This window comes from Pieris brassicae, chromosome 4 (assembly GCF_905147105.1).
Source record: "Pieris brassicae chromosome 4, ilPieBrab1.1, whole genome shotgun sequence".
In the NCBI taxonomy this organism is placed as follows: Eukaryota; Metazoa; Arthropoda; class Insecta; order Lepidoptera; family Pieridae; genus Pieris; species Pieris brassicae.
In genome coordinates, this window is record NC_059668.1 from 22,657,172 (window position 1) to 22,684,995 (window position 27,824).

The 27,824-nt window shown below is 35.6% G+C and overlaps 2 protein-coding genes across 2 annotated transcripts; both read right to left on the reverse strand.

Moving 5' to 3' along the window:
• Positions 1 to 1,447: 1,447 nt before the first annotated feature.
• LOC123708430 lies at positions 1,448 to 5,798 on the reverse strand. Its single transcript, XM_045659127.1, has 4 exons — positions 4,641 to 5,798; positions 3,749 to 3,940; positions 2,983 to 3,152; positions 1,448 to 2,897 (listed from the first exon to the last, which is right to left on the reverse strand). Exons 1-4 carry the CDS (start codon positions 5,796 to 5,798, stop codon positions 2,699 to 2,701), a joined length of 1,719 nt encoding a protein of 572 aa, XP_045515083.1. The 3' UTR covers positions 1,448 to 2,698.
• Positions 5,799 to 6,984: 1,186 nt separating this feature from the next.
• LOC123709010 (protein FAM107B) lies at positions 6,985 to 26,314 on the reverse strand. The gene is made up of 4 exons (XM_045660085.1): positions 26,244 to 26,314; positions 14,896 to 15,100; positions 9,903 to 10,006; positions 6,985 to 8,641 (listed from the first exon to the last, which is right to left on the reverse strand). Exons 1-4 carry the CDS (start codon positions 26,305 to 26,307, stop codon positions 8,487 to 8,489), a joined length of 528 nt encoding a protein of 175 aa, XP_045516041.1. The 5' UTR covers positions 26,308 to 26,314; the 3' UTR covers positions 6,985 to 8,486.
• Positions 26,315 to 27,824: the final 1,510 nt, after the last annotated feature.

A 27,824-nucleotide genomic window follows, 5' to 3' on the forward strand; every position in this document is an offset into this window, starting at 1 on the left:
ATTATCTCTGAGTAAAATATTAATTTCCAAAATATTAAAACGGGTCGGGTCAGGCAACAAGTTTAGGACGTATGCGTGATGCCCATAAATAAATATTTACCAAAATTTTCATTTCAAAAGTTTTCATCTAGTAATCTAATAAGATGTGAGCAGTGAGCACCGTGTGTCTGTGTTCAATCACAATCAATGCAGGGCGTGTCTGTAGAAATAAATACTTGCGTCGCGCGTTAATTCCTTAAATTTAGCAGGTGAAACGTCCATTCAAACGAGGTAGGCATGATGTTCAGCAGCAGGAATGACAAGTTATTCGTTACAACCTAGCGGTTTTCAAAGAAATTCATTTCGTTTACGGTATTATACTCTACACTATACCTCCAAAGTGAATTACAAACAGTTTTTGACCATTCAAATGAAAACTATGTCGAACTATTTTAAGTTAGCTGAGATTGCATAAAATTCGTGAGACGCAACCACTGGCCGTGACTTGTGGACAGATTATAATCTAAACACTACTTTTAAGTTCAAATAAATAATGGGTTTATCAAAAATGTAACGCCTACTCAATCATTAGTCGTAATAATAATAGAAAAGTATTTATTGCTAACAAATACATTTCTTTATAATTAGTTCCTGTTATAAAATAATTACGTATTTCACTTTTGTACCCACAATGATTATTAGGTTTACGGGATAGCTCGTCTTGGGTTCGATTTCCCGCGAAGGTATGTCTTTTGGCTTAGTAACAAGACTAATCAATAAAATAAATAATGAAAAACACATAGAGACGTTTGCCCATGTTATGCTACTATTATATAAATGGTAAAATGCTTTTATTTAAAACCGTCATAGTTATAAAATGAGGATTTGTTCAATAATGGCTCAATAAGAATATAAACAACAGGTAATATTCCAAATCTATGCATTCTTCTGGATATGTTTGTGTAAACTTCATCTTCTGCATATTCGTTGTTATCGCTGCGATGTCTTCACTAAAATTCATCAATATTGCTCGGTGGTTATTGCGTAACTGACAGCTGCCTGATTGTAAATACATAGCTCGTCAAAAATGTTTGACTTTCGGGTAGGTATAAATATTGGAGTATGAATTTGAACTGAAAGGACAACATTTATAATTCTTAATTGACGAATATCAATGTAGCAATGTACTTTTTCTTAGTTCCTAATTTCTCGGTAGATTCATTTTTCTTAGACTTTTTAATTAAAAACATAATTAAAAGAATAGGAACTACACACAAGTTTTTCCCAATACACCGCGTCCACACTTTAAATCTGGTTGTAATAGAACGTAAACAAAAATCGCTGCAATTGGTAAAATGATTACAATATGATATACGAAGATGCACTTTATTATTAATTCTTATTGTGTTTTTGTATCATTATAAATAAAAGTTCTCCGAAGTGATTCCTACATTTTTTCCTTATCCGTATTAATATTCTGCTTCTTAGCTTCTCTACTATACAAACGTATAGTTTCCTTCCATCTGATACTCCGGAAAATAACATTTGCCGAATTCGTTAAAAGTGGCCTAACGTTTTACATATGATTATTACACCTCATTAATAGGTGGGACCTAACCTGGGACTTGTAATGAAGGTTGGAAAATTAATGACCACAGCCACAACACGCCTAAAGACAATATATATATGTTGTGTTTAAGCAAAATACGTACTTGCTTAAACACAACATTGATTTTCCAATTTACATTACGAGCATCGTTAGGAACTAAATTCTCGAGAATTAACACGGAATGAGAGCCATGTCCAGCAGAGCGTTGGTAAAAGCGCGCATCCATGCGAGACCGAAACTTCATCCCCCGATAACGTGTTAATAACACTAGATGCATTGTCAATGACCTTCGTTGCAAGCATTCGAGATGTTTAAGTCCCAGGTGCAATGTACCTTTTAATGAGGTGTAATATTGATTAAATATGGAAGGGTATCTCTATACATTCTATATACCTCTTAAATCTCATACCATTCTCATTCATTCATGAGCATTTAATAATTATTAACGAAATGTAAGAAACTAATTGAACAAAATCAAAGATATTCACCTCAAGTAGTCCAACTTTGACCATTATTGATCGGAACGTAAAATATCTTTTTTACGTTTCATCCCGTTAATCAAGGAAGGAATATAACATAAAGTTACAAATGTGTTAAATTGTTCGCTACAATAAACCTCTCTGATAAATGAAACACAGATAAAAAAACTGTTTTGACAAAAATTAAAAGCGACGTCATTTAATTATAATATATAATTAACTAATAATAAAACATTTCTAGATTACTTTATACACGCAACTTAACCCTAAAACAACGTAAACATTTGATGGTTAAATCGAAACAGACTTAAAGAAACTTTGGCACATACGGCATACCGATACAACGAAGTTCTTACTTAAAATCACAACGGCTTAGGCTTATTATGTAAAAGTAAACAAAGGTCACCTAAGGAAAATGCAATTGGATAGAAAACCTTAATTTTATTTTGGGGTAAGTGCTGCCTGTTTCCACTGTTGCCTTCGAGTTTAGAAAATAATATTGGTCTGCGGGTAGGGCAGTCTTAATCACGAAATACTCAATAGATTTCTCGAGCCAATCTTGACCTATTGACTATCAGGGAAAAGGTTTTTCACTCACCCCAATTTATTTTTCCCTAACAAATAAATTCTCTTAACAATTTCCAGTTCGTTTGCAATATACGTAATCTGGTTCATATTCTTCGTATTCATCCTGATGTCTGTACGGACGACGTTCACTATACGTGTGTCTGTATCTCTGGTCCCAGGAAGGTGGTCGGCGTTGTGGTCCCCGCCGTCTATCCCGATCATGGTACGTCATACGTGAAGGCCTACGTGGTGGCTGTCTTTTACTGCAATGAAATATTCCAAACAATTTATTGCATTTTATACAATGGGGTATAATAAAATATCAAATAGCTATTGAACATCTCATACTTTTTTGGCCGCTTCAAATTCGGTATTCTCTTGGTGCTCTCCGGCCGAGACTGATACTCTTCATCGTCTTCCAAGTCAGGTTCTCGTTCATCATGAGGCCGCGTGTGATGAAACAGAGGCCTGACTTGTGGCACGGCGACGGGGTACGGTTTCATTATTGGTACATGTACCTATCATTTAACATGCATTACATTCCATTCGGTACAATATACGATAAAGAGGAAGACTACTTAAAAGGTGGAAAGACCAAATTAAAGAAACAGCAGGTGGTACATGGAAGAGAGGAATTGAAGAGTAGGTCTTTGCCTAAGAAGGAGCACACAGATACCTAAAAGAAGATTGAAATAGAAAATTGTTTAAATTTAAAAGTATCGGAATTAAAAGGCTATTATTATTATTGTTACATTCCATTAAGAATAACATAGTGATTGTGATAAAATAATTAATAATATATTTAGGTATAATTGAGGTAATTTAAATTTCATTTAAAAATTATTTTTGATTAGGTACTTACCGTAAAATACTTACTAATAAATCTACTTGTGCTTTTAATTTATTCGTTCCTGCTAAATATAAAAACACCTAGCGAAATTTACAATGTACATGCACATAATAAATACTATAATACATTTTATACAGATACAGTCCCATTGTTCATGTCTTAATTAGTACGATAGAACTAATAATTATATTTACACGATGCAGTAAATGGTTAAATTATTATTTAAGAAAATGTAATCTTGATGGTCGTCATCGTACTGCCTACCTGTTTTTCAACAGGTACAGGCACCGGCTTTTCTACCGGATATGGAACCTTTTTGTAGACCGGGTAAGGCACTGGCTTCTCAATCGGCACGGTTATCTCCCGAATAACCGGTATCGCTACAGGTTTCGGTACCGGGACGTGAACCGGATAAGGTTGAGGAACTGGCACTATCACTGGATGAGGTACTTCTATCTGCAAATCATTAATTGTTCTAAATGTGCGAAGGAAGACCCATTCCCGATGCATAAGGAAAGAAAGTATTCAAATTGCAAGGAAATTATGAATTAATGCGTGCCCATCATGCAAACCAATTAGATAGGTAAGTTGCCAAACCAATTAGATAAGTTTTATGAATTGACGTGATGAGGAATTGTATTATAATCACGTCTTATACGTTATCATGCAACATTGTGTTCAGAGCTGGCGGTACTTATGAAATTATAAAATAAACATATATAAAATCTTTGATAAATCTATATCAAAATGGGCAGTTACTAAGCAAAACTAAACTATAAACTATTTTATTAGATTTTCTTATTCAAAGAATATTATTTAATGTGGTCTAGGATTAGATATCGCTTTCACTAGATATTGAACTCCAAGTGACCGATGTAGCGTAAAGAGCCGTAGCTCGGTGATCTTGTATTAACATCTGGAACCTACTTTGATAATATTTAGATAGATTTTATAGGTACATATTATAACTTTCTAAAACATTGTCGGATATATCATTCGAAACTGATTTTCACCTTCAAACATGCTTCATGCGTGCTGATTTTTACAAGAGCAAGCGAAGAAAATAGTGCGAGACGCGTCTGTAGTCATCCGCATTCCACAGTTTTTCTTCATTAATTACATGTGTGGTCTAAGACCAACAGTGAAGCATACTTACAGGGTACGGCTTTGGCACTGGAACGTGGATGGGTTTCGTTTCTGATGCGTAGGTCTCATATTCACGGATGGAATCTTTGTATTTTGATTTCAAGTAACTTTGTTTCCATTTGTCGACTAGTTTTTTATAGTCAAACTCTTCGGGCCTATCGTTGTATCCTGGTCTGAAGGGTGGGTGAGAGGAATGTGCCAAATCATGATTTCTTAGGTCTAACAGATCTTCTTCCGATGTGTACCTGTTGCTTTCTTTAGGCCATTCGTATTGATTTTTGTAGCCGTATGGTTTAAACTTGTGGGCCCAGTCCCCGAGGGAACTGATTTCAAAGTGCGTTCCATATTTACCACTCGAAGGTCTTTTAGGAATGTGTACGATATCATCGTGGTCTTCTTGAAATACTGGTTTTCGAAAATTAGTTTTATGTGAAGGAAACTCATTCGTTTTAAATGAATTACCCCAATGTGATGTTATCGTGAGGGGTGTGGTGTAAAAGGTTTTCAAACTACTCTCATAATCGTTTACAGGTTTAAATTTCTCAGACAAGATACTTAAATCATTGCTGTCACTGTCATCAAAGGGCGATTTTAAAAAGGGGCTATTTTTAATGTTGCCCAATTCCGTACTAGGGTGTTGATAATTATAAAAATCGAGATTGCTGCTGGCAGGAGATATTTCATCGATGTTGCTGTTAAAAGGACGTTTGTAAGGATTCCCATACTTCGAACCTAAGGCTGTATGATTTGTAGTGTATTCATAGCGTATAGGGGACTTTTTACCATTTTCGTATTTATTGCTGTAATCCCAAGGTTTTCTTAATTTATCGTTATTAAAACTGTACTTTCCTTTGAGCTTATTTTTATTATTAAAATAATTTTGAGAAAATTCTTGATTTGCTAAATAATTAAGTTTCGCTACGTCCTTCTCGTTCTTCTGGGCTTCGCTATTAAGGTTAAAGTCGTTATACTTTAGGTGCGGAAGGGTTTTGGCATTTTTATCAAAATCGTTGTTAAAATTATTATTCGCATTTGAGACTTTATCATCGGTATTAGTGCTGTATTGATTCACGTCGAGGGGTGTATTTTTAGTAAAATAGGCATTCATGTTTGTGAAATCGATAACTCTAGGAAATTTAATCGCACTAGCAGTCTCAGGTGTCTTCATATTTGTGTTTTCATATTCTGCTGGTACTACGGTTGTGGTAGTATATTTGAGAAACGAAGATTGGTAAGGAGGCGGATAGTTATTGAGATTTATATCGCCATGAACTTGTTTCTTATCCGATTGAATGTAGGTGTCCTGATTTCTTGCAAAAGCGTCTGCATTTATATTGGAAATATCGTCCCTCGACACGTTGTACTCGGGGTTAAAATCACGAATTTTACTCTTTTGCTTCGGATAGTTTAGCTTAGCCCCGTATATTGGCGAATTACTGTCACTGTCGATCTGCTCATATATTGATGAATCCGAAATAAACTTAGTAGGTTCGTCGAAGTTATCGAAACTAGGGGAAGAAAAGTAATTTAGATTACCCGATTGATACTTTGACATACTTGTTTGTAACTGTTCGTCCGATGGCGAGGACTGACCGTCTGGAGAAGAGCCATAACTCTCACTAAATCCTGGGGAATCCAGATTAGTCGGGAACGCAGGCGCATATAGTCTCGTGGACGACTCTTTGTTGTCAGAGAGAAGGGTCGCGTAGTCGGGAGACGTGGGTACGAAGCCATCGTAAGGTCCGACGTCGTTGAATCCGAAATTGGAGTACGTGAGGACACTCGGTCGGGGCGTAGACTCCTCCGTGCCACTCGTCGTCGTTAACTTTTTACTTTTAGTCCTTTTACAATCGGCATGGTGGAAGACCGCAACCGTCAGTAGTGTAACCCGAATCAGTTTATTCATGTCGATCGTTATCGAGACACGCGCAATTCACATCGTTCGAGAGCGTGGTTAGTGGGTGACGTCCGAGGAGCGACTGACGCCAGGGAAATCTGCTCGCACACCTACGGGGGTGGCGCCCGCGGCTCTCTGTAACGTGACTAGATTGTCCTGCGAAAACGAAAGCGTTCACGCTTCGCGACATTGTTAAATTTTCTCGGATTATTATCGTCGTTTGATAATCGATCATTCGCCGGACAATATTTCACACCTTTGAGTCGTCGCGTCTCATACCAATTGCCAATCGGGTATTCGTGACTTCCTGGCTCTCGCTCTTTTGACTCGATAGGTACATGGCGATCGCGTTTCCCTCTAGCTAATTGCCCGTTACGGCGCATGCGCGCTCGTCTTTTGCCGTAATTATTTGTTTTTCGTCGAGTCATTAGATATTTAAATAAATAAATAAAAAACATTTTGCTAAAACACTTTTATTTTTCTATGTAAATTATTACGAAACGTTTCATACAATTCAAGTCAACTTTATTACAAAACGGTCTTAAGTCTAAATAGTCACATAACAAACGTAAAATGGCCACGAGACACGGCTTCGCAAGCTGAAGCTCAACTCAAACTTTTCACATGGAGTTGCCACTTTGTACTAAATCATCGTTCAACTCTCATTTCCACCGTCTCCAGCGAACCCCCGAAACCCCGAATCGTTCGGTTCCTCTCGATGATGGTGGAAACGAGCGTAAGGTCATCAACAAACCGATCACATAAAACACGAAGAACGGGAAGAAGACTGAAGTGGAATTAGGTTCGCTTCAACATTTTCGCTTTCAAAACAAAACCAGGACTTGCACAAACCGCACATTCAGAGTTTACTAAATATATGAGAGAAAAAATGGTGAAAATGGCAAACGCGGATGGAGAGCCTCTCGATATAATTCATAAATTTACAACCGTCAATAAAATTCATTCTCTGCAAATAATCAACAATAATGACTAATAGGCACGTCGGAGAAAGAAACGCTCCTGGCGCTGCAACAACTACTCTGGAGATTCTCTAGATATCATTTAGCATTAGTCGGATTGACGATTACGATTACGATATTGAGAGACCTACGGATCGGGAGGAGGAGGTTCCTAGGGGCCTCTAGATTACGAGGAAATACAAAAATATCTTTTTTCTATCACTTTCATGAACACCTCGATATCAAACACATTGGTCGCTCTGAACGTCCAACACTATACAAAATACTCTATGGTCGAGACTACTTTCCGACTACTATGTAAATAGGGTTCTAGGTAGTCGACGTCATCTACTAAGTGCGAATATCGCGGAGGACGAGGGTGTCGTGCAAAAGGATCCGCGAAGAGTGATTCAAAAGGGTTAGAAAAATAGTTGTCTCTCTGGAAGCCGAGGTCGACCGGCGCCATGGCTCGGGTCGAGGGATGTTTTTGGTAACAGATTTGCATAAACTACACTTAAATATACATTGAGACGATAAACTCAGGGAGTCGGCGTCGAACGGACGCGCAGAAATGACTTCGTGACGCTTTCGGTCACTCCGCTCGGGGACAAAATGCCACATTAGGTTTTCCTATCTACAATAATAACCGAACGAAACACGCTCCGCCGACGAAGCTCGCATCGCAAACGATAAACCATAAACAATAAACAAAGGCGCCACCTATGGGACGCCGCGTGAACTCCCAGTCCTCGTTTCTACCACGGCTGTGTACGATGTCATGAAGATGTCGCCGGAATCAGGAATCACACGAAAACACATTGCGTCGTTAGGCCCGTTTCAATCTTTATTTGTACACTTTCATAGTTTACTACGTTTGATAAAAATTGTCCGTTCGAAGATTGAGATAATCGCGGATCTTCCGACGGTGTGAATCTGTCGAGTTTAAGATTCTCGTCGATAGGTGGACGACATAAAGCGTGAATTGAAGGTTCGGAGGTGCTCAGTGCGCAGACGCGGCGGGAGATGGCGGGGCCGCGTGTCTGAGTCGCGCGCGCACCTCTCGCAAGGTCGGGTTGGTCGCGGGGTCGGTCTCTTCGTGGCCGCGCTCGGCTCGCTCCAGCCTGCGGGCGCGTTCGGCTATGGCCCTCTCCAACTCTGAAAAATTACAATTTTTTTAGTTTCGAGCAACGTAGTGTTGAATGTCTCGGCTCGGAATTACAGTTGGCTAATTGTTCACACTATCGAGCAATAACTTTTCAAGAACGAGGTGATAACCTCCACGATAAAACGTACTTCATACCTAATGCTAAGTGTACACGGACGATAGTGTATCAATAAGCTGAGACGATAATAATCGTCTTAAAATTTAATGTAATTTAAACATTCCAGTTTTATCGAGTGCCAATCCTCGGCCTTTGTTGGAGTCGTGTGTGAGTCCTCATCGACAGAACGTCGTCACCTGAAAGCGTAGAATCGTATTCGATAGGATATAGGAAGAGCGAATAGTGGTCGAGGGTGAACGACCGATGCACCTGCCCTAGAGGCCTGTTGATATCCGTCAGAATGCAGCGAAAAACGACCGAAACTCGACTTACATACGTGTCTGGAGAAACTGGTCGTTAAGAACAAAAAGTAAAAGTTTAGTGGTGCTCGAGGCTAAACTTGCGTTTTGGGATTATAAAAATCCGCCGCAGCCCGGTCGCAGTAGGACAATGAATAACCACGATATTATAACTATTTCTAAACATTATCAACAATCTTTTATCGTTGCAGCCGTTCTCATTGTGTGTCAATTAACCTATTTAAGGTTAGGTTAATTTAATATAACGATTTAGATATCTTGTTAATGGAATGAACTCCTCCCGGAACATTTGATTTAACCTTGGGTGATGCAACACATTATTTATTATATACAACACTCTTTTAAACGTATGTGAATATATTTTGTAACCTAGTTACCTACTTTCTATTGATTGCACTTTTATGCTTAGTCATATTCTTATTTGAAAAGGTAAAACCATACAAAAATGTTGGTATTGTCTTTGACCGATACCAAAAATGAAACATTAAGAAACCTTTTCGATATCCATTGGAGTTATCGAGATGTTTGTTTTGACAATACATAAACGCATTCGATTAACATAATATGTTTAGCGAAAGTAAAGCCATATTAACTGAGTGAAACTAAGCGATACGCCTAGAGCGAAATAACATATCTAGATTAGTATTGTATATTATCTATAATTAATGTATCATTTTTAAATGAAACGAAAAACGGACCAGCCAGTTAAAAAGGAGAGAAACGTTAACAAAAGTGTTTCTGTGAATACAATATACTCGTATATGCCTAGTTGAAGCTTTTTTAGTAACGCGTCGCTAAATAGCTTCGCTAAGCTGCATTTCAAATAAAAGTTACCTGGCGTTTCCTGGTGCTCCTTCACTTGGTTCATGAGCTGCTTCTCTTTGTGTTTTGAAAGGGCCTTTTGTAGTTCGCTCTTCTGGTTCAGAACATTTTTACCTCTGAAAGGATAAGCGCCATATCAATATTAGCCTTTAATTTATGACTTGGTTTGTATATCGAGAGTTATTAAATTATAGATTATATAATATCAGTTTACTTAGATATTCTAATAGTCAAATTTGTTGATTATTCGTAGATAACAAACTAATGATGAAATTCTAATCTTGACGAAGCTTAGCGGCAGATATAGGACAAGGTTTGACCCAAAAAGGGCCTTCGCCACCTAATACCTGCTTTGTTCTACAAATGGACGCTGACAGCTGTGATAAAACTATGAGCGATAATAATTATAGTTATTAACATTTTAACCTTATAAAATTATTTATATCTGATATCTTGTTTACACTAAAGAACAAAAATATGTCTTTAAATGGGTCGAAATTTCGTCAATGGATTAAAATGTATTATCAATTATAATTAGGATATCTTATTTCACAAGCATATTAAGAAAATTGTTATATCTAAATATAAACTATAATATCTATTATATTATCTTCTAATTTACTAATGTTTGTCTATTATAATTATATCTAGTAATCAATATAATTGTTGAATTTTTCCACGACTCCCAATCGTTTATCCCAGAAACAATTTCTGGATCACGCATATAGACAAACACACACACACGTCGGGTATCTCTTTCGCATAACTAACGTTTTTATAACATATTTTTTCCCAGATTCCAGTAAAATTATTAATAATTAAGTCTATCTGGTAAGTATGATTTTTGCTGGATTACAATTTGGTTAATTAGGATCTAAATGTAATTTTATTTGAACATATTTATCTTGTAATGAATTGCGTATTAAATATTAAGCACCTAGATAGTGGATGAGACTCGGCTTAAAACATATTTCTTTTAAAATTACATATGTTATATTGAATTTATTTTATTTTATTTACTTTATGATACTTTTATTGTAATTATAGGGCAAATTAAATTGAGTTATTTTTTATACTTTACACTGCACGTCTTAAAGACTATTTAACGTACTAATCTTAAATCGTTAACTTCAACTGTTACCGGGTTATTATTCGACGCTTCTAAGATTAATGTTAACCCGACTAAATTTAAATTACGCAATCTGTCAGCCTGTAAAATGTTTACGAAATATGCAGTGACGGAGCAGCCGTGAAGTATGGCGACTGATAAAAATTTTAGTACACGTATCTTATCGTAAATTTTCGCTACCATATAAGGTAATGTTTATTTCACTGATAATCACTCTACGAATTCACTACACAATGAGGAAATTGAAATTATATAACAATATGTTTTATCAGGTAAACGCACCAAAATGTACATTTGTATGATAAGCGCTAATTAAACAAAGTAATAATATTAAAATGATTAATATTGGCCACATGAGAATTGCAAAATCCCCATTGAGATTGTATAATAGTACTTAATGTTCTTCAACTACAGTCGTACATGTACGAAAGCATTCCCATAGTCGGCACCTGCACATGTGAACTATTTCGGTGCATTGACGTCATCCAAGTTATTGAATTGTAAGCATGTGCGGTGCAATCGAAGCGTACTTATGTTTCCTACGTCTATTGTAATCAGGAAAAGAGCTAATTATTTGTACATAACGCTGCCGACCATTTTGTAAACATGCCACTGTACAAATTTGGTATTATGTACATATAAATGGATACATTTCACGTAATAAATTGTTAAAAGTCTATATTGTGGTTAGGCCAAGGTTAGGAGTTCAAATACTTGAATTTATTAAGTTATTTGCATAACTAGACGTTTCGTGTGCTTTTAAATCGTGGCAATCTAATTAAAAGTCTTGATGTGTAGTGCTCGCCTTAACCAAATTACCATGCTGGAGCGTTGTTATTTGAAGTTCCGAACAATTCCGAGTTCCTACTCTCCGGGAGATTCAAATACTTGAGCCGATCAAATGAAATGATTTTTAAATTAGATTCAAGGTGTGTAATGTAATGTAAATATAGCCCATACGCAATTCGTACACATAAAAATGGACTCGATTCGCGAATCGTATAATATTGATTTTAGCGAAGAGGAAGGGAATACAACGACGATGTAAACTTTGTCAAAGGTTACAATTTGCATTTAAATTGTAACAGCTAAAAACATGTTACTATTAGTCGTTCTATTATTATTTTTTTTTTGAAAAGAGGCCGACCATGCAAAGAAGACATTACAATTAAATTCTCAGTAATTGGCCTAATCGAGACAGGTTACGCTTGTGATTCCGAATTATTGTTGGCTGAAATCACTTATAAAACAGCTTGGAACGTACTGAAATTAAGTTGCTGCACCATTAAGTGCATCGACTAAATTAAACTCTGCTAATTACAACAGACTCCGACGCGATACTCTTCATTACTTCCTCGTCAGCTCAATCTAATTTCTAGATCAAAATAACTGATTCCTAGTAACCGTTTCTGATCTGAAAATGTACTAAATCTGTACGGTTTATTAAGACGTCGAATGCAACAATCTGATAGGTAAGATTGCGGTAAATCGATTTGCAACCAAAATTTTCTGCAATGGGAGACGTTACGAAAGTTGGCGAACAACTTATTTCAATTGCTCGATTGAAGATGTTTCAATCTTAAAACATGTTTGTTTTTCCTTTTATTCATAAAATTTACTCTAAATGGCAGTGAATTATTACAAAGGTGAAATAATCAAATATACGATTTCACTTGTAACTATGTACTTTTCCTTTTCGTCTATATAATAATCGAAAATAATTTATTTCATGGCGTTCGGCAGACACATTGAATCCCAGTGGCAAATCGGAATTGTTTCCTTCCGCAGCCAGGCGTACGGAAATCGGGCGAGCGTCGGCTCGAACGAGGTGGAAATGGATTGAATCAACAGGTCAACGTGGTGACAAAGTGGATAACGTTTGGAGTAACTTACGTAACGTCACGGCAAAGCAGACGTGTCATCTACACGCATCCGAAAACATTCAAAGTTTATGTGCAGGTTATATACATATTTGTATAAGATCGGCAAAAGCAAGGAATAATAAAACAACATCTTTGTACGACAATAGATCATACGTTACACACGAATAGCACAAAGCGTTTGGCGAATGGTCCACGATCATCGTCTGAGAAACTGTGAGCGACAGATGTTCAATAATGACATCGGGTTCAGCACAGGATGTCGTGCACCTGTACAGAGGAATCCGGGCACAACGGGCACAACAAAAACAAAATTCCAAGAATTGCAATTCTATTGAATACCGATAAAGGTTTTTCAATCACTACAATGACGGCCTCTTTCTTAGACACGAGTTCATGATTTATCGCATTGGCCACATAGTTTTCTACTTTACAACCGCCTAAAATAGGAATATAGGTATCCCGCAACACCATTCTCGAAAATCTTGTCAGGACTTGTACATTGATCACTCACGTTTTAATTTTGTGTAAGTCCATTCTACACGTAATACGCAAATTATTAAATATAGTTTCTTTATTTCGTACTTAATTAGCATAGATATTATAATCTTATCTTTTAAGTATAATAGATAGGTATGTTAATTACAAACATTCCAAAGTTTCTCAGCCGATATTTATTTTGTTAATGCGATGGATGAATAATAATGATTCATTGAGCCACCTTCACAATTAATGTTCACAGCCTTGACCGCTGCTACATAACCTTATATATTAACTTATTATATATCAGGTAATACTATCTTGACTTATATAACGCAATTAAAGTCAGCCGTTTTCACCAATTAGTCGATTTGTACAGGCAATACACACAAAGCTCAGTAAACTTTAATTACGAACCTAGATATGCATACATCGCGTCGTTACACACTCGTGTAAATATTATCATAAACATTACGTAAAATTTGATAGCGAGTGCTACGATAAGCGCATTTTAACAGCTCCTACTCACAAATGCTTAGGTGCCTATACCTCATTTATATATATAAGAGTTGTTGACCTGTAATTTATATAACGCATATTTTATTCGAGAGTTCTTGGAAGTGTACGTATTTTGCCTTACACATAGCTAGTATAGTGATCTTCATGACCTGAGCCTGATAGTGGTATATGGATAAATCAACATACAAATTATTAAATGATTAAGCCTAAAATATTTCGAAACGAACTTTCACATGTCCCGCTTAGCAAATGGAAATGTTCTAGTAATTCTCTTCGAAACCTTGCCTTTATTTTTCTGCATACAAAAGCGTTTATTCCACTATTTGTGGTCCAACGCGACTTGGCAAGCTCTAGATAGCTTTTGTTCTGCTCCAGTTCTACATTACATCATAAACCACTTCCCGAAGAGCGCAACCCATAGGCCGTCAAAATTAAGCTATATCAATTATGAAATTTCGAAATTTATCTTACGGTATCTTTTTAAGGTTCGTCTATTTCATTACTAGATGCAGACGAGGCGCGGCAAAGGCTCGGTTGGCTTGTATCAATATCGTGATTGTGCGCAACTCAATCAGACAATATCAGCGTGTCTAATGCATTCAAGGAAATATGAACGTGATGCTCAAACCTTAAAATACCGCAAGAAAAAACGTATTAATGTGGTAATTAATACTTGTACGAAATAATAGTAGTACTGTCATGAGGTGAGCAGAACTAAAAACATTATTTTACTTAAACTTCAAGTACTTATATGATGGTGTCCCGTAGAGATTAGATTAAAGGAAACGCCGCAAGATTATCGTATAAGATGAACAGACATCGCTCAAGGATTCCAATCACGGAATTCGGTATCAGAAGGCTTAATCTTCAAAGTAACAAGGCATATATGTAATAACCTAAGAACGAACAAAGAATATAGCAGTAAAAACAAATCAGTGTACTTCCTACACTTTCCACCTTTCAGCATTGTACTTAAGTATTTTTAAGTGTGGCTTACATCCTCTGATTGAAGAGCAGTTCTCTATGCAAGTCCATCCTCGCAGAACTGTCCAGGCAGGGGTTGTTAAGCCGACGCGGGGCGATTAGCCCTTCGTCCACGGCCCCTGCCCCACCCTCCTGGACCATCTCGGTGTCTGCTCCCAGCTCGGATGATATTGCGGGACTCGAACGTCCACTTCCAAACTCAAAGTTGCCGGCCTCGACTAGAAATAAAAACAAAAATTAAGTAACAAGACGAAAGATATTTGATTTAACGAAAACAAGAATATCTATAACTAATCATTAATCAGAGCTTATGGGAGAGTGTAAAGACACTGGACAGTGGACTTTAGAAACACACAATTTAGAAATAAATATAGGAGTTTGATTGCGTATCGGGACTGGTGTGGACCAAATAGTTTAAATGTTCTAAATGCTAATTAACAAAGATAATTAAGAATAAAAACAAAATAGCCAAGCGCTTATAAAAAGATGGACTATGACCGTGACGTATTAAAACGAAGGCAAAAACTTTACGATGAGAACGTTCTAGTTCGTTATTGTATTTACTCATTAAGGATATTACAAAGAATTCTCAGCTTGACAATAACAAAACGTAGCTAAAACGATTGACAATTACCAAATTCTATATCCAATTTCCACACACTGCTATTAATTAAAATGCAATTACAACACGGCTTATATGTTATATGTTGTAAAACTGCAATCTAGATTTATGGTTGTGAAATTAAAAATCTTTGTAACTGTTAGCCAACATAAACAATCTTATGAATCAGCATGATATCATCAGAACAAACCATGACGTTTTCATAAAACCTTGCGCGGTAAGCATTAGAAGCTAATGACACTGCTGACTATGGTATAATTATTATAACAAGTTTTATCTTCTAATTGATATTTAATTCTTCTTTCAATCAATTAGAAGACTTAAATCCTAGGGTAAAAAAGGTGTTTACCTCGCGGTCAAACATAAATCGCGTTAATTAAGCCGACTGCAACATTTTCCCAACGTTTACTGCATTCCAGGTACAGCGAATGCAATAACAGGGGATTAGGGAAACGAGAGAGGTACCTGCACGGTTGCAATATTTTCGATTCGTTCGCGCTCGTTACCGCGGCCTCGTTCCTGCCACTTTGAGTTATGAAGTTTTTAAAGCCATCGCGAAATTAAGTAAGTAGAAAATTTAAGGTAACCATTAGTTGTTAGTAAATACGTAATTAGATTTGCGGTATTTAAAAGGTACATAAGTTTGGTATTTATAGACACAATTAAATTATATGTTTCAATTATATGACCGGTTAACATTTGTGTTTTATATACAAAGAACTTATTTAGAGATCTGTGTAAGTTTTATTCTATAAAAGCAGCCAAATCAGGCAGTGAAGTCCTCGTGACCTCAATCCTTTGCTGAGGAGCGAAGGCACTTGGTTCAATGCCAGAACAAAGGACAATCGACGACGATCGCGATCCTCCAGATAATGCAATAAAATTCGTCAATTTAAATTACAAATATTCCTTATCAGAGAACTTCCAGAGGAAATCATAATGAGCGACGTTGAACAACCCACTTACAGATAACCGACTTGAACACTGACATGCTTCCGAGTAGTAAAATACACGTTTTACAAATTTTTATATAAACTGTAAATGTACTTAAATAAGATTGTGTTTTATATATTAATAAATTATTTTCACTTGCCAGCCCCTCTTAAGAAATGGTTGGTAGACTCAATTCTTTGGCACGCCTTTCATGTATTCTTGTGTTACTTAAGTGGCACAATATATGTCTACATCATGATTGTTCTATTATTATTTAATTTTACATAAAAGTATTTTTTATACCTTCCAATTAAACCTGACATTTTATATGTTGTTTGCTATTAATGAGTTATCTAAATTATATCTAGAAAATTTAGATTTCACTAATGGGCCATTAAAATGTTTAGACAGTATCCTAGTGTTATCTAAGTGTCATAAAAATGACAACTTCGTAACAATATTATATTAAATTTTGCTCTCACTTTAGTGAAAGTTTTTATGTCTAGTACTTATGTCTTAATCAAATACTATACTCGAAATATATAATTATATAACAATGACTGACATTAATATGCAATTCGAGTTAAATCTATTCCTAATGAGATCATGGTCATCAAATATCATTTAAAATTGTTAACAACAAATTCAGATAGTAATCGATTAATATAAAATACATTCTTCCGTCGTAAATGAAGAATCACTAGACTGTAAAATGACAATTAAAGAAATAACGCGTATCGCTGCTAAAATCGCGTGCTGTCAGGGAATATTCTACCGGTGAGTTACGGAACTAGAGGAAGCTTGGATGACAAATAATAACATTATGAACATGATATAGAGGCAATTATGTTCCAAGATTATTAAAATGTTATTATGTTGCCGCGAGAAAAGCTCCAGGAAGACTTCCATTTGCCATCAGTAGAAATAAGCTTCATGTATAATGATTACTTAAAGAAAAAGGTAGTGGATTCTTGCATGTTGCCCTGCCTTACATATGGAGCACAAACTTGGATTTTCAAAAACAAAACAAAAGCCAAAATACGTTCGTGCCAACGTGCGATAGAAAGGAGTATTCTCGGAATAAAATTACGCGACAAACATAGAAGTGAAAATATTCGCAGAAAAACCAATATTATTGATGCTGAGCAATATGCCCTTAAACTTAAATGGAGATGGACAGGCCACGTAGCCCGTTGTACAGACGACAGATGGTCTAGAACAGTAACAGAATGGACGGGTCCGAAAGGAAACAGAAAGAAAGGAAGACCAATGGAGCGATGGGCCGACGGGATCGAGAGGGTAGCTGGCAGAGATTGGATGACGATGGCGAAAAATAAAGTAGGGTGGAAAAAGTTGGAGGAGGCCTTCTCCCGGACAGAGGCCGCATCTTAGAAAAACTAAAATTTTTCTTTTTATTTCAATCAAATGTATGTCAAAGATGTGGAATAAAGGCTTATTATTATGTTACTTTAAATATATATACACTGAATTTTAAGGGCCTTAGGAGGCTTTTATCTGTTTCAGACCCAGACAACAAAAGGCGGTGCCACCGGCATTGAAAGCAATATTCGAAGAAAACCTTGTCAAGGTCGTTATAGGTAGTATTCTCCAAAGAAATTCTGAAAGATAAGAGGCGCAGTCTGCGACACGAGATAGAACACGTAAATTATCTTATAGCCAACCTCTTCTTTATCTTAGAATCTAACGCAAGATAGAGAAAAATACTCTACGTAGTGTAGAGTCGAGAGCAATGTCAAGAACAGTTATTTGAATATGCGGTAATAAGAAAAAAGTATATTTGTACACGAAATTTACGAAATCACATATTCATCACAAATATCAGCCGCTTTCCATTCAATTGATTGATGTAAGCTTGACCCCTGACATATAGTATTTTTAGCTCCCCATCCACCTTACTGCTCAGACAAGGTCAGGCTCGTGCTCATTTGCTGAAAACAATCATTGACGTCACCGCAACGTTTGAAGGCTACGGCCGTTAATCTCCTTAAGGGCGTAATAAATGCCAGACAACCGTACATTTTTCTAATAGTTGCCTTTATTTCATTTCTAAAGTAACTTCTATGGACGTAGATTTACGTATTGCTTTACAGCTTAGCTTAGGCACGTGTAACACATAATCGTGTATGTCTACATTAACTACCTTAACTTAGCCGGATTTATTAATGCACCGAATATCGTAGTTTAGAATCTTGAAATGTTAGTGTCATTGGTGAAAACATCCACCAGCTGTAAGTTTGATAAATTAAATCCTATAAGGGTGTAATATATATGGATAGAAATAGAGTTTCCATACAAGAAAACATAGTTATAAAAATAGTTCTACCACCCTTGCACGCTTTTCGCCCGTTAAACCAATTACAAACAAGTTCAATACAATAATTTGCATATTTCTAAATTTTAACAAAGGCTTTTGACTGTAGCTGTCATGAAAGATTTACAAAAATGATGCGGAATAAGAGGTAGAAAATGTTATTTGAAAACATATTACAATGTGTGGTAATGAAAAAATTTGAAACTGTACACCTCGGTAGTATTTTGGCCCAACATATTACGTAAATGAGCCCTCAAATGCTATACACCAGAACTGCATACCCTTAGCTGATGATACTACACTTATTACACATATAAAATATAAATATATTTAAATCCCAAGACGCCACTATCAACTAGTTGAAATCAAATGAACATGAACAAAACAACTAATACGTTTCGTCTATAATTTGATATGGAAGGAAGGAATAATACTAAGGAAGCTCAAATTGTTATCTCGTCCCTGTATGTACATTCTAGAGATTCGGAATTATAAAGTAAAAATACTTTTTGTATTGCATTAGAATTACTTACCAAAAACAATTAAAGTTTTTCCTACAAAAGCCTATAAAAACCGACTACATTCTAATATTGATTATTTGGGTGGAACGTTTGTATTAACTTGATAATACGTAATTCAAGAATATGCGAAGAAAATCAGATTATACCACCTATGTATTATTCAACCGTAATAACCAGCTTATTCTTGTTAATTAATAACAATTATTATTAAGTAATACGTTTTTAAGTAAATACAAAGATGATTTTAAAACTTTCTCTACGGATCTTATTTTTTCCTACTCATACGTCAATAAATGTTTATAGGTACTTAAAAATGTGTTGACTATTTGGTTTATCTTTCATCATTTCAATCCTCCAGGCTTTCATAAAGTAGCTTGAAATGTTGAAATGCGTCACATCTCCTCAACAGATCCTCGCGAGTAATATTTTTCTTACATTGCAACTCCACATTTGCTGTATTCAAATCATGAGGAATCTTACTCGGTAATTATTTTAAAACTATTTTTAATTTATATATAATTTTTCATATATACTATGTATATATTGTATATCGTTACCTAACTGTTTTTATTTTTGTATTAAACACTGCACAATCCACGGTGTAAGGTTAGAAATAGGAAAAGGGAAGTCTGAGCAATTCGAATTGTAATAGTCTGGGACCAAAACTTAAAAAAAAACCATTTTGATATAACGTAAGACAACAAAACTCACTATAGTATGCATTTTTTGTGTGAATATATAATCTAATTAGAACAATACTGGTTTTATAATGAAACAAAAAGGTGTGTATTCTAACAAATGCATTGTCTCCAGTGACTCAATGAAAATAATTGCAATAACAAACGTATCATGTTTTTTAACTTTACGTAACACAACTTCAAGGGACACACTGTACCTGCGACATTGCTTCAACTTCTTCACGTTTCATCAATTAAATTATTAATCATTTGAAATTAACTCAACTAATATCTCAATTATAACATAATATCACTTCTAAATCCGATTTACTTAGGTACATCACAATTCAATAAGATTATGTAATATTGAAAGATAATTAAGGGAAATATTGATGTCGTAAAGTTGTCCAATGCCATCCACTGGAGTAAAAGGTTAAACCGGGCTTTAAAATGTTAGGACGTCGATGATAAATGTGAATTTAATTGAAACTCAACCTTCTGTCGTCAACTAATAAGAAAGTATATTTCAATATTGATATTGAATTACTTATACGCGCATCGTCGTTTGCATAGAAATATGTTTTTTTTTTTGTAAAATATTAAGGGCGTGGATATCGCGTGCAAGTGCTTGAAGTGGGCTAGACCCTCTGTAGCTGAATTTATCTGTAATAGGTATTAAAATGCTAGACGCGTCCTAAATTCCCTTGCAAGCAATCAGCTCGATGAAACCGGTATCAATTAAAATGTGGCCTAGGTTACGCAACATTTCATCGCTCGACATAAATACCGTTAGGTATTTCATGTACAAAGCTCGACTAAATATAATCGACGATCGACGCTAAAAAGCTTTTGTTGTAAATTAATCAGAGAAAAATCTATTTAAAAATGGAACAAACAACAAGTAGAGCGAACCATCTTTAAGCTCCAATCGTCCTACATTTCGTATTGCGCCAGTTTAAAATAATTCTTAAAAGTTAATTCGTTACGGAACTGGCATCTCACAATAAAGATACGTGTTTACGTCCAGACAAATATTCGACGCGAAGAAATATTGCTCTCAAAAATGTTAGCTTCGTTAGAACTGTTTACGGCCAATAAAATTAGAATGCGTTGGGAACATTCAGAAGAAGCACTTAAGAGGATTGTACAATTCATCGCACCCTCAAAGCGATTGCCTCGATAGGTGCGCTGAGGTCTACATCGGGAAGGGGACTTAAAAACTTGCGCCCTTTTATCACTTAGCCTTGACTTACATGAGTACAGTTCCATACCTGCGCATTACGCATTTCGTATCTAGGTATTCAACAGTGGACTACAGCATTCAATAAAATAATATAGCTCTTCTTTGAAAGGTTCGCAGGTGACGTTATAACACTGTAAATCTCCTAGTTGATACGTCACCCGATCCATAAGCCACTTCCTGATGCGGGCGAGCACGATTCACTTATTAGATGTGACGACAGTTTGAATATTTTCCCGTGGGTCCCGATGGCCGAGGTCAAATACAATAACCGAAGCTCCGAGTCGTAATTACCAACAAACGAAGCTTAATAAGACCAATAAAATCCATAGGCGCATACATTGTTAAATTGCATTTAAATTAGAGGTCCGTCTCTTTGAATTTAACTTAATCCACAATCATTTGTCGGCCGCGGCGATGTCTACGGCGTGCCGTGTTTTTAAAATTAAAGTATTTGTTGTTAATAACCAGTGTCCATCGCAACCGCCCTACAAATCCCTAGAGACCAGAGAATCACATTCAAATGATTTTAGGGTGAGCATTGAAAGGGTTGTTTAATAAGGGACCAATATCGTCCCCACATATATTTTAAACACTATTTGCTCATTTAACTGACAACAAATTTGAATGTGTACATTTTAATTACTTTTAACCTTGTTTAAGCTAGAAAATATGTGTATGAAAATAGCGACATACCTAGGTACGTGTTTTTAAAGCGACTGCTAAATAAACCGAAGTAAAATAACAAACAAATTCTGTGCTTATTAATCATAACAAAGGCGACCCATTCGTTTCATCATAACTCCTGTATTTGTAAACAGTACGTGTTAAACATAAACGCATCAACATAATGCAGCACCACCGCATTGAATAGTAGCACAATAAAAACAAACGTAGAAAACGATATTAGATCATAATGTACTACGTTTAAATACTATTTCCCTTTAAATGTATTTTAAACAGTGGATAAGGAATGACCAACTAGCGCATTTCAGCTACGTATTTAAATTTGTGAAGAGTAGTTGTTGCTTTTGACAACAATTACTACAGTTACTGAAGTACTAGGTTTGATAAAACAACTTGGTTATTGTAGAGAAGGCAAAGACGGTATATATATATATATATATATATATATATATATATATATATATATATATATATATATATAAACAATGAATCTATTTCCTTGTTTATATAATTCCTATGCGAAACCAAAGCAGACCAATGAAATATATATAAAATGGTATATAAAATGTACCACGTAACATATAAATATTAAACGTTCTATTAAATAACTAATGTGTAATTCAAAAGTAAGATCACCACTACGCAATGCTTTGTGTAATAGTATTTACTTAATAAAAATAAATATCGTTAATAATGATTGGTGAATCCGTTACTAATGCTCAGCAATTAATTTAAAGGTTAAACATTTTTGGCCTCAACAAATAACTTCGTATTTTATTTATGCAGAATCTACGTTCGTGTATGTAATGGCCTGTATATATGTATGTGTAGAATTATGTAACTAAATAAATATTGTTATAAATGGAATGTTTTTAATTTTTAATTTTTAACTGAGGTAAGTTCTTTTTACATTAACACCCAGATAGGAAAACATTATACAAAACGTAGGATTTTCTCAGAATTTTAAACTAAATAAACGATACCTATAAACGAGTCGCAGAATCTTGATTTTATAGAACTAGTTCCGTATTGTGATGCTTCTAACTCATTAGAGTCGCAAGAGGCTTTCAGCTTGACCATGTACTTCATAATGACTTGACGTCAGGGTTAATTACTAATTAAAATGATGAATTTTAATAACCACGCCTAGATGCATATTTTACGCAATCGACTGGTATCGACAATTAACAACTATCAATTTGGTTCGTTTAAGGTTATAATTGGAGTAATGGGGCCGAACACTTTGTACACGTTATAGTTTCTTCTTGTCCTATTTTATTTCATAATTTAATCAATACAATTTCCCAATGCAAGGCCTAGTTTAGTCAAAAGTTCGAACTGATTTTCTAAGTTTTATAATAAAAATTATGTCGAGGTAATATAGTTTATGAAGTAAAATAGAAAAACTCCAAATTATCCTCCATCAACAAATTACAGTAATTGACGAACGGTTGCGTGTATCAAACATTTTCGCACATAGAATCAAATTAGTAACGAGTCTTTAGGTAATGGCGGTGGGGTCAGGGACCTTTTAATTATTTCACGTATGCATGTTCATTTGGAGCTTTATAAAGCACTGTCTTCACAAAGACTTGACTTCCTCCTGTCTTGCTGTGAAAAATTGTCCCGTTGTATGCATTCACAGCTATATGTGGACACTGCTCTCAGCACTGTAGTGCGCTAAGCAAGTTTCTTACGAAATAGTGCGGGAGACTCATAAAATAATTACGTAATAATTAAATAAAAAAATAACTCTTTGCGAAGCGATAACATTTACGACCAATTCGATTGCTTTGAAAGACAACTGAATACCAAACATTGCATAATTCTATCTACAGATCAGACAGCGGCCGACTTACCTCATATCAAACTTTCCAAATATTTATTTGCTGCACTCCCAATAACAGATAGATAAATTTATAAACTGTGAAGTGCAATAGGGAACATCTAACAGGATCTGCTTTTAGAGAGAATTTTAGTATACGCCATTGAATTGAATTACAAGAATCAAATGTTCAAATGGTTTAATCACGTGACAGGTGTGTCAGGGAATTAACGACATTACGGGGACATTTTTTAGCGAGTGTATCGATAGCAGGCGAGATCATCCCTCGTACGTTCACGGGCAGGGCGGAGGGCAACGACCCTTTAAGGCAGACGAAGCTTTCTCGGCCTACTTGCCGCCCGCCCAGTTTATGAATTCTCGTAATTGTCTCATTTTGGTAATCAATTGTTATTATAAAAAAATTATATAAATATTATTCATTACTCGTACTTAAGATGTTTCAAACCACTGTTTAACTAATATATGTAATACATGCAATAATATTTTAGACTCTTAAAAATATTAATCTAGAATTTACATTGATATAAAATTGTGAAGAATGAGAAATTAAAATAACGTAAGACCAAAAGTTATCTTTACCGTTACGGGTTTTTTTAATGGGTATATTTAGGCGAATGATATACGTATTACTTAACCAAAATGTATTGTATGAACGAAACGATGCTTGACAGGATTATCGACTTCAAAAAACTTCGTGCTCAAGGACTTCCTTACAGCGGAGCCCCACTCGGAACATGATACTTGCGGAAAGAGCTTTATTAACACTATAGCCCCCACGTGTTCAATTTGCAACCTCAATTTTTAGGTCATTATGTACCCATATTGATCATTATGTTTACTATGTATTAACCTAGTAAATGCATAATATAGCCCCAAGAACAAAAGGAAGACCATTTATTTCTGTCGCGCAGTTCCTAAATATCATCATTCCTAGAAACCGTGATCTGTATCGTATATTACTCCTCACTCAGTTCTCAGCTATAACGAGCGTAAACTGAATCTACATGACGTACGGTCATAATTTAGGAAAGCATAAAACAACAACCTCGTCTTGATTATCTACTCGTCTCGCTTTGAAGAATTACGACAAATGCGTAATAGTCGCATCATAATGCAACGATTCCACTGTTTTCTTGGTAATACATTATCTGCTTACGTTTTCCATCTAAAACCTCTAAAACTGGCACATCGTGTGCTGCCAACATTGTTACCAAACAATTCACCAACAACAATATACGAAGATATTTCAATTAATTTTTACATATCGCTTATAATGACGCTTTTTCTTATCATGATGATTATAGGAATCCAATATTTTATTTCAGAATACGATAATTTTGATAAAATAAGTAATTATCAAATTAAAAACAATTAATGTGAAAAACCTAATCTTTATAGGGATTCCCTTACAGTTGTTGTTTTATTGTAATTGTTGCACGTAGTAGATAATGCAACACTCATATTATATATTAACGTGAATGCAGACCGCGTATGATATCGACTACGGTAGGCCGACATGAATATGGATGAGTCGAAAGCATTATGCAAAACAAAATGCATTTAGGTGCGTTTGGCCACTGGGGTGCCAGCGCCACCCAGTGTGCGTTTCTCCTACGATCCCTATCTCTGTGCCCAGTAGCAGTGCCAAATGCCACGACGCGCATACGTAATGCAGCTCGTGCCTTACATGCAAACTCAAAAATATAACTGTATTACCGCATTGCGATGTCAACATATTTAAATACTATTTCATAACACGAAGTTATTGAAATATTTTCCATCGTACAGTACCGTCCAGTAGTAAAAGATGCCCTTTTAGACATTCATCTATTACGTGCTAGTAGTTCATATATAAAGAACTTTTACTTATCATAAAAACAGTGTCACTAATTTTCACAGAAAAACTATAATTTTTATAAAAATATAATTGCGGTCGTGGTCGTGCTTAATCGTCTGACGTGAGCACATGTGTAGAGATAACGTGAGAACAACGCTCCATTGTAGTACATCCAACAACAAAGCTAATGAGGGAAGTCGCTGAGGATCACTCCACGTCTGAATTCCTCAAATTCCTTTGATAAGCGGCAGGCTAACTAGAGTCGAAACAACTGTCGTATTTAAATTGGGCCATTAATAAATCATCAAATATCATAAATAAGCTATGAATGAGTCTTGACAATGAACAATGGCATACAGATACATCACGAGCTACTTAAGTAGACTATGGATATGTGGAAAGCAGGTGCAAGGACGAACACAACAAAAGGCGTGCACTATGTCAAAACAGTCGGATATCGTAATCATGGGCCGCGAAAGCACCTGACCATAAATACTTTTGTTTCACTCGTAACCGACGCGTGTGTTAAATGACAAGTAGCTATAGAGAAACGCAATCAATGGGTGCACAGACTACAACAGTGCTACAATCAAACGGACTGAAACCTCGGTGAAATACTTTCGATCGTAACCTTCCATTTCAGGGAATGATAATTTATTGTTATACCGTTTTCGTAGACGGTCAGCAGTTCTTGTATGGCAGGTGACGCTTTACGACTTCTCTCGCACATATTTATACGGATGCAGAAACTGAACTGAGCGGTGGCTCAGTGGCGAGCCAAACGACGTGTCACGGTCGCCTAACAGGATTACCTGTTCTGCTGCGCAGGTAATGTGAGCCGTAGATATGGGCCACGAGACCTTAACCGGCTTATAATATTGTTAGGATTATGAGCTGACACGAGATTCAATTCGACCTTTAAAGAGGCGTAAGCTCGCTTTGCAAGACAAGGTGATATTAATATATGCTATCCTAATCTTCTTTATCTTACTATGTTAATCGGTATTATTTTTATGACAATTATATATAAGTAATAGCCACCGATAGTGGGTGGCTCGACCACACAATTTAAACCCACTACCGCCTATGAAGGGAATGATTCATTTGAGATTCCAAACTAGGAATTTGGGATTGGAACTTTTTTAGTACAAGATAAGTGGTCATGCTTTTTAAACAAAAAAGCTTGAGAACTTACAGTCGTGAACATTATGTTTGTTCCCTATGATCATAATGATCATCAATTTAATACGCGTTGTGGTTACTGTATAGTTGCGTCTGTTTACATAGACAACGAATAAATTTTGGCAAAATAATTGTATATCTTACTTAGATACAAAATTATTTTAAGACAAAACTGTAAATACCAATTTTTTAAGGTCAGACACTTCGTTTCTCGCATAGAGAGACACTACCTAGATGGTGAACCAGCTTCTAATATTACTAGTAGACAATAAAGGTATTATTTCATAAAGAAAGGGGTAAGCCGTGACTCGACGGGCTTGGGTCAGCGTTAATTGCAGGTCGCGTTGAAAGGTAAGCCACTTAGCATCGTAGGCAATAGTTACCGGCTTGTCAAACTTAAACAGCAGTGGGTATTCGTCGTTTCGATATTTTTTGTATATAATTAAAAGTTTATATTTGCCTTCGTTCATGGCTAACGGTTTTATTAGGCTGCTATTTGTTTGATGTTTAGTTGATATAGCCAATTGTCTTATCCTAAACATTTAATAAATTTAATGCGAAATACAATTTCAATACAACGTATTTAACAGATAAGTATAAGCGCCAACATTCCCATACATGTTTTACATTATTTACATAACTCAACGTTTCCAGTGGTTCTCTATGTAGTCCAGTCTTGCTAATATCAAATTTTTATTCGCTAAAAGAACATATGAACACTGATCTATAATTTATGCCTCATTTTCTATATATAAAACAAATTCATTCTATCAAATTAAGCCATTATAGTATTCATATGTCGAATCATTTCTATATAATAACAAAAGTGTACACTTATTTACGACTTAATTAACAGTTACTAGGTATGATACAATGACAACAATAATAATAAGGGACCGTAACAGCCACTCAAGTTTTTACCAGGCTTGAAAAACAAAGGATAAGATCTGTGAAGCTTAAGTAATATTTTATAAAATTGTTTTTATACATTGTAGAAACCCACCTTTATTCACCACTCTAAAGGAAACTACCAAGAGGTACTTTGGAAATTGATCCTTTTTGATA

Bases quoted from the DNA above. Each gene is read 5' to 3' on its own strand.
- LOC123708430 (XM_045659127.1), bottom strand. From the start codon at position 5,798: ATGAAGACACCTGAGACTGCTAGTGCGATTAAATTTCCTAGAGTTATC. The intron at 3,941-4,640 runs GTAAGTATGCTT...AATGATTTGCAG, and splicing joins CAGTGCCAAAGCCGTACCCT to ATAGAAGTACCTCATCCAGT. The intron at 2,898-2,982 runs GTATGAGATGTT...ATTTCATTGCAG, and splicing joins AATTTGAAGCGGCCAAAAAA to TAAAAGACAGCCACCACGTA.
- LOC123709010 (XM_045660085.1), bottom strand. From the start codon at position 26,307: ATGTGCGAGAGAAGTCGTAAAGCGTCACCTGCCATACAAGAACTGCTG. The intron at 10,007-14,895 runs GTAAGCCACACT...TTATCCTTTCAG, and splicing joins CTGCTCTTCAATCAGAGGAT to AGGTAAAAATGTTCTGAACC. The intron at 8,642-9,902 runs GTAACTTTTATT...GTAATTTTTCAG, and splicing joins GGAGCACCAGGAAACGCCAG to AGTTGGAGAGGGCCATAGCC.